Raw genomic sequence first — 8,334 nt, 5'->3', positions numbered from 1 at the left:
GTTCCTGTGTCAGTGGGGTCATGTTGGCCTTAAGGAATGTTTGGAGTAAAAGACCAGAGCTAACTATCCTATGTGGTCTAGGGCACGGCTGTTCATGCCTACTTAGTGTCTGGTCTAGTATGCTAACCCTGAATTGACTTGTGTCCTATATGGTGAAATATATGGCATGRCTTAGGCGTGGGTTTTGCGTGGGCTACTGAATGACGGTCTAACACTTCTATAGGATGTTACACAGTGTGTAGAGTGTGTGTTTACCATGCATGGCGTGTTTCTGTCCAGACAGCAGTTTGACCAAAGCCCAGAAGGCATCCTCTTCATTCATATARATGAGCAACAGAGCAGTGATCTGACTCATGCCCTGGCAGTACCCCACCTCCTATACACACACGCACACAGAGTTTTATAATGTATAGACAAACACGCATGCAAAACTGCACACAAACTCACTTCTCTATATCTACACAGGAACAGAAGAGGTCAGTGGATGGAGAGAACAGGGGAGGATGATCAGGAGGAGCTGGATGAGGGGATAAAAGAAGGACGAGGGAGAGGAGAAGGACAAGGCTGTAGAAAACAGTTGATTGGGGAAAGGAGAGGTAGGGTAAAGAAAAGCGTCGAGGTGTCGGGCGATTCATTCTGGAATGTGTGTAGTGTGACTCACCGTGTTGTACACGGAGTAGGCTGTTAGGACGTGGAACAGGGCCTGCTGCCTGAAAACAACAACAAACAGTCAACCTACTAATGACTAGACGTCATCTGATGGAAGTGCAGGTTAACTAACAGGARCACCCCAGGAGCTTCACAATTGATCACAAAAAAGTGTTAAATTCAGGTTGCTTTTTTATTTAGCCAGGTTAGTCTCCTTGAGATAAATTGTATTTTTCAAGAGAGATCTGGTCTTCTCTCATCATTCAAATGCTCTAATAGTCGTATTGTCTTCTAAATGAGATGAACAAATGCATTAGTGATTGTTACTTCCTATATTTGGCCAGTAATGGCAACCTTTGTGTTTGAGGTAGTTGTAGGTCTTTATGCTTTCATGGTATAGCTGTGTTTGAGGTAGTTGGTAGTTGTATTGTGTCATGGTCAGTATCGAGGCAATGTGTTTAGTTCCTGTGAGGCTGTGGCTGCCAGGTCCGTGCTGCTCTCTGACTCTGCAGGCCACAGTGTTTGCTTCCCAGGGACCCCTGCTTCTGGCTCTCTCCATGACGTCATCAAGCAGAAGTAAAAACACAGAAAAGGGACGTGTGTGTCCTCTCACTTCCTTATAGGGAAATGTCAAATGTCAGCCACCATTATGACAGAAAGAGGTATGGCCAGATAGATGTGCATCATGGCCCAGGCTACGACCAGGGGGTTTTCCTAGTCAGGGCACATGGTCAAGAAAAAGTCCAGACCCTAATTACGGGTACTATTCTGTAGTAACTAAGTGTAGATAATGTACTTCTCATCATGTTGAGTATGAGATATTGACTTGACGTCGTAGCGGGTCATGAACATGATGTGGTTCCTGTGTTGTGTGTGTGTGTGTGTTGTGTGTATGTGTGTGTGTGTGTGTGTGCGCAGTCGGAGGGAGATACTGACTTAACGTCGTAGCGGGTCATGAACATGATGTGGTTCCTGTAGGTTCGGTTCACATCCAGGTCAATCTGACGGACGTCAGGAGACAGACCTCGAGCCCTGAGCTTCAGCTTCTACACACAGGAAACACAACAGCACAGAGTCACCGAGGGAGTGAGGGAGTGTGTGTGAGAGTTTGTGAGAGTGAAATACAAAGGAATAAAACTACTCATCCATCCCGCAAATGTTTATTGAGTTATAATAAAGCTCAGTTGTGACTAGAAGGGTTTGCCGGCCTGGTTATGAATGTTAATGAGGCCTGGGCTATAATGAAGCTGGCTGAGTGGAGAGACAATAGGAGAGTCAACTACAGTGTGAATGTGTATAGTTCCTACATGACTTTGCCCAGGGAGGAAGGATGTTAGTCCTAGAGAGTACTATAACTCTCTGCAGTGAGCCTCTGGCTCGTGTTTCCATAACGTACCTCGTAGAAGTCTTTCTTCTCCTCCTTTATTTTGGGAACGTCGAGGAGCAGACACCACACCTCTCCTCGGAGCTGTAGGGGAATTCCCTTATAGATCCGCCTCACCAGCTGGAGGGAGACATGGATACGGGGAAAAGGACATTCTTAGTGCAACATCAAAGAGACCATGCTTCACCTTTCAACCACACCCCCTAGCCCTAACGCTCAAGGTTCAAAATGACGGTCATATATGCACGTGAAGGACATGTATGCGCGTGAAGGACATTTTTGCGCGTGAAGGACATGTATGCGCGTGAAGGACATGTATGCGCGTGAAGGACATGTATGCGCGTGAAAGACATGTATGTGCGTGAAGGTCATGTATGAAAATGTCCTTCAGCGCATTACATTTGTCCTTCACGTGCATATTTATACCGTTCATTTTGAACCTTTGCAGCGTTAGGGCTAGGGGTGTGGTTGAAAGGTGAAGCAATGAGTCTCTTTGATGTTGGCACTAAGATGTCCTTTCCCGTATCCATGTCTCCCTCCAGCTGGTGAGGCGGATCTATAAGGGAGATTCCCCTACAGCTGCCGAGGAAGGTGTGGTGTCTGGTCCTTCGACGTTTCCCAAAATAAAGGAGGAAAGAAGACTTCTAACGAGGGTACGTTTATAGGACAACACTGAGCAGGGATGGACTCACCTGTCCAGAGAACTGTATGAGTAAACTCTCTAGCGGACCCTAACCCACTCCCTTCCTCCACTGCAGGCACAAAGTGCATGTAGGAAACTATCACACGATTCACACTGTAGTTGAACTGCTACTTCTGTCTCTGCCACGTCAGCCAGACGTTTGCATTCCATTATGGAACCAAACCGGCCGGTCATTAACAATCATATAACACAGGCGGCCGAAACCATTCTAGTGGCACAACTGAGAAGCTTAATTATAACTCAATAAACATAATTGCGACGGGACATGGAGATGGAGTAGATGTTATTTCTTTGGCTATTTACACTCTCAGCAAACCTCTCAACAGCACACCTCCCTCACTCCCTCGGTGGACTCTGTGCTGTTGTAGTATCCTGTGTGATACGCAAAGCTGAAGCTCACAGGGCACAGAAGCGTCTGTCCGCGCTGACGTCCGTCAGATTGACCTGGATGTGACCGAACCTACAGGTGACCAGCGTCATCGTATCACGACCCCACGACGCACGTCAAGTCTAAGTATTCAATTCCCTCGGACTGTAACCACACTACAGGCAGCCACAACACGCACCACACACACACCACACACACACAATCACCACACACACACATTGCACACCACACACACACACAACGGACGAGCTATCACATCTCGACCAAGCACAAACAAATGGCCCACCAACGGTTATGCTCATGCATCCGCTTGTACGACCAAACATTGCCGTACTCAGTAATATAACTCGCAACTTGCTGCAGATGATTGAGATTCATACAACCCTTTCTTAACCACTTAGTCACTTACAGATTTAACTAGTACCCTTAACTTTTAGGGCCTGGACGTTATATTTCGCCCCTTTTTCACCCAGTTTACCATCCCAATCGTGGAAATTGTACTATAGCCGCTGCCCCTAGGAAAAATATGTCCGACCTTGGATTGATTTGTTCGCACTGAGAGCCGATGATGCACATACATATCGTGAGCCAATTACCTCTTTCTGTCATAATGGTCGGTCTAGACATTCATGTTTTACAGTTTCCCCTAAAATAAGGAAGTGATATAGCGGGGGACACACCCACGGTACCTTTGTCCTGTGTTTTTAACTTCTGCTGATGACGTCATTTGTAGAGAGAGCCCAGACGGCAGCAAAGGGATCCTGGGAAGACAAAACACAATAGTGGCCGTGCAGAGTCCATAGAAGGAGTCCAGCGAACGGATTCTCCTCGGTCCCGCCACAAGAGCCTCACAGGAACTTAAACAACATTGCCTCGCATACTGACCGACACAATAACAACTATCCCAACTACCGTCAAACACAGACGAGGACGTAGTCACCATTGGAAAGCATTAAAGAACCTACTACTTACCTCAAAATCATACACCAAAGTGTTGCCAGTTACTGGCCAAATATAGGAGAAGGTGTAACCGATCACTAATGCATTTGTTCATTCTCATTTTAGAAAGACAATACGACTATTAAGGAAGCGCACCAATGTGGCAGCATTGTGTTAGAAGTTTTACCTGATAGATATGAAAGATCCATTAAATGATACTCTTCATTGAATAGACAAAAGAGAACATACTAACTAAACTTTCAATACATCTCCAGCGACGATACTTACAAGTCCTTAGGGCTATATAAATAAGTAAACGCAATGAGTTCACACCCTCGGAGACTTTAACACTTTTTTGTTGCCATCAATTGTGAAGCTCCTGGGAGGTGTTCCTGTTAGATACTGTAATTAGCCTGGCACTGGTCCGAATCAAGTAGTGGACGTAGCTCAGGGTCCATTTCCGTAGTCAGCTTGGTTCGTGGACCCCAGATTTTGCTTTGTTCAATGCCTTTTCACTGGCCAGCCCCGCCCTGCGCATTCCATTCGTCCCTAACAGGGAACGCGGAACTCCGTGGTACACTACGTGTGACGTCACATTCATACACCATCGTCCAGACACATGGAGATCGCCCGCATACACCTCGACTTCGCTATTTCCTCGTATCAGCGCCACTCCCTCTCTCTGCGTCTCCTCCCAATTCTCACTGCGTTATCTACCAACCAGCCGTCTTCTCCTCTCCGCTCGTGTCCTTCTTTATCCCCTTCATCCAGCTTCGGTGCCTCGTTCTATAACCTTCCCCCGCTCTTCTCCTCTTGCTCCCTCGGCACGACCAGTACTTCTGCTTACCATGGTGTACGAATATAGTAGGAAGTTAGGAGTCGGCAAATTGGTTGTGTGCCATATCCTACGGGCTTGCCATGCTGTCAGTCTCTCTCAACTACTATACCCACGTTATAGAAGAAACTCCTCGTTCGCGCCCCGTGTGTAATAAGGAGGCCAATTTTTGTGGTGGTGAATTCTGTACTTTGCACCGGGCAGCGGATATTTGCTAGTCAGATCCACCTTGCCCGGCTCTGATTGACTTTGCTCAGAACTCCTCTTAGTCCCATGAGTGTACACAAAATGGGATTCCTTCTCGCGCATATGTTGGCCAAGCAACCTTTGACTCCTGGATCATGGTACATAATGCCTACGCCCTGGCTATGCCATCGCTGGTAAGCACACTACTACCTGTATCCACACTGTGCTGCTTGCGTTCTGCTTACACGATCGATACCCCACGTAAGAGACTGTGGTCCTGTAGACCCGTCTAGTTGCAGATAGCCCCACGCCCGAAAGACCTAGACGCCTAAAGTCATGCCGGTATATTTCACCATTTTAGTTAGGAGCACTAAAGTATTTTCTGTTGACCGGCGTTCAGGCATACCTTATATAACCAGGAACACTTCAAGTTTAGGCCTCCCTACCCGGACCCCCGAGAATGAAAGCACGCCGTGCCCTGAGAATGACCGACATAGTGCAGTAGTTAGCTCTGGTCTTTTACTCCAAAGATTCACCTTCAAGGCACGAGAATGCACGACAGCCCACCTTGACAGCTTAGGAATCGTAGTGTTAAGTTTCCCATGATTAAATGAAACAATGAAAAACAAACCACTATACATACATAAACTATAACAACTAACCCGTCACTATGGTCGACTCCAGTGGCGGGTCCGACACCCTATATCACTTTGGCCATTCCTATACATCTGAACAACCCACAAGCTAACAACACACTCCGTAATACACCACCACCCACAATCATCAAACTCTCCCACCTTTACCCATTCCAGGACCCAAACAACACCCAAGCCAACATGTATACACCCACTCCACATCTCATACGTACGCATCTTCTCTCATTTCATAGACACGCCGACACACTACCACGACTATAGTACGACAACACCCAAATCTGTGACCAGCACTGTGCTCTCTCACCATATCTAGTACCCACACACACCAACTGTATACACACACCAATCTTCACTGTCCGACTTGCCATACAGAACCCAACCCCATATCCTACTTGTAACTACACACAACCACTTACAATGCTCACGATCTCCCTATCCAATCCACAGGCATCCCACCACAACGACACTGATTCCCTAATACATCCAACCACGGAACTCATCTCAGGCGCTCCCCTTTTCCATATCCAGACCCACACAACCCCAACTGCTAAAACAAGCAATAACACACCCAATCCATTAAAAAACCCTCCAATTCCAGTACCACAACACACACAACAAACTGTTTATACACACTCCAATCTCACCTGGACCCTGTTCGCAACTTCAGACACAACACACATTAGCGCAATTGACTCATGAATATGTCCCAACGACCAGAATCTGAGCTCGTTCAGTTTCCCATTCAGACCTCTTACTATATCATCTTACACTACATCACACCCCTTTGTTCCACACAACCTTCTGTATACACACGCGCGAGATGCGTCACGTCCCTTCCATTCAAGACCGCCACACAACACACAACACACTATATAACCACACCCAAATCTCACGTCCACCTTCCATTCAGGACCCACACACAAGCAAAAGACACCATTTTCCTTTAACATCTGTGAGGGGTTGCAGATCTGCTCTAGTGATCTCCTCCCCTCTAGGTTTTTTTTTATTCCCCGGGTTCCAAGCTGATTGCTTTGCTTTCCAGAGCCACCTGGTAACCCTATCATTTTCTCTGCTTATAAGACAGCTTTGTATTGGACACTCATATAAATAAATGAAAGCCACCATCCTTTTGATTATAGGGCGCTCGCGACCAAGAGACTTGCGAGCTGCAGGCACTACATCTAAGCAGCATCCATCACCAAACACACAGCACTAACTATCAAGTCTACTACACCCTACCTATACCTAACATCATCAACTACGACAACGACAGGTGCCTTGAAAAGAAGGAGCCGAGTGGACTTTCTGGTAGATGTCATTTTCATGGACAGATGCAGGATATTGTTGGTATATAACATTGCTACACAAGCCCATTTTTCCCAAGTTAATACTAGCCTCCCCTAAATCCACGCCATCAGCATATACGCAGTACCTGAGAGGTTGACGTGCCATGCAACAAGCAGTCTTAGGCCTATTGATCCCGTTGTTGAGATTTAAAAGGGTGGCAGGTCACCTGGAGATAATGAGATGCCAGACACTATACCCCACTGCTACAGACTGACCACAATGCACAAGGTCACACACAGAAATGGGTTTTTCATTCTGCTAAGTGTTAATATTGGGGCCTTGCCCAACATTGGCTGGACCATATCTGTACCAAACCTGCTAGTTTAACAATCGCCAGCTCGCGATTTAAGATTACCTACTCACACAAATCACTCGTGACAAACACACACACACACAGCATCTTGAAGACGACCATTCTCACCTCCCATCTGCAACAGCTAGCAACTACACACACACACTCAAAACACCACGGGTGACATGAGATGAAAGAGATAAGATGGTGAGAGCTTGCCCTCATGTGTAATGGAGAGGCGTTTGGTTGCGAGAGCGTCCTTACAGCTCGCTCCTGAATTGACCATCCTGTTTTCAGGGAACCACACAGGAGGTGTTTCCGCAGCCTTCCCAGATTGGGAATATACCAGGCGTTATTTGAGAAAAGTGGGTCTCATGTCCAGGTTTTCCACTGGACAGGGTGAGTGGCTGAAGCACATACCTACCTCCATCCATGGTCCTGTAATCAGAATTGTCATTGACTATTATGTGAGTTGTTTCTGACAAGTCACATCCTTCCATCTGTATCAGAATGTATAGAGCGAGGGTCAGTGTTTCTGAATCTTCTATGCCCCTTCTCCTTCTGTATCAGTGAATGTCCAGACAGAGAAAGTGCGCTATAATGTCTTACTGTAACCTCACATCCCCTTCCATCTTGTTATCAGAATGTTAGACATGGTGAGTGTTCTGAATCACATGCCCCTTCCCTCTGTATTCAGAATTTAGACATGGTGAGTGTCATGAAGATCACATCCCCTTCCCCTCTATATCAGAACTTATATTAGGACCAATATGAGTGTCGGGTCACAAACGATCCTTTCAATGCTCAGGCTGGAACCACTATGGGGAAATCACAATCCCCATTCACCTCTGTATGTATGCCAATTGGTTGCCTGTATTAAGACAATGTGTGACGTTGACTGAATCACATCCCCTTCCCTCTTATTATTTTCAGAATGTTAGACAATGGTGAGATGA

The 8,334-nt window shown here is 46.5% G+C and overlaps 1 protein-coding gene across 2 annotated transcripts in view; it reads right to left on the bottom strand.

Moving 5' to 3' along the window:
- The window catches only part of usp6nl (USP6 N-terminal like), a 27,561-nt gene that overhangs the window by 7,834 nt on the left and 11,393 nt on the right, over positions 1 to 8,334 (bottom strand). The window contains exons 4-7 of one of the 2 annotated variants that reach the window (XM_024137941.2): positions 2,045 to 2,152; positions 1,585 to 1,694; positions 662 to 710; positions 256 to 376 (exon numbers count right to left, since the gene is read on the bottom strand). In XM_024137941.2, coding sequence (XP_023993709.2) covers positions 256 to 376; positions 662 to 710; positions 1,585 to 1,694; positions 2,045 to 2,152 — 388 coding nt within the window. Of the gene's footprint in view, positions 1 to 255; positions 377 to 661; positions 711 to 1,474; positions 1,530 to 1,584; positions 1,695 to 2,044; positions 2,153 to 8,334 lie in introns of those variants that run through there. The other variant, XM_070439012.1, reaches the window with a different exon arrangement.

The sequence above is a fragment of the Salvelinus sp. IW2-2015 genome, unplaced genomic scaffold, assembly GCF_002910315.2.
Source record: "Salvelinus sp. IW2-2015 unplaced genomic scaffold, ASM291031v2 Un_scaffold1350, whole genome shotgun sequence".
Lineage (NCBI taxonomy): Eukaryota > Metazoa > Chordata > Actinopteri > Salmoniformes > Salmonidae > Salvelinus > Salvelinus sp. IW2-2015.
Note: the sequence above shows the minus strand (reverse complement) of the source record. Positions and strands in the feature narration are given on the sequence as shown.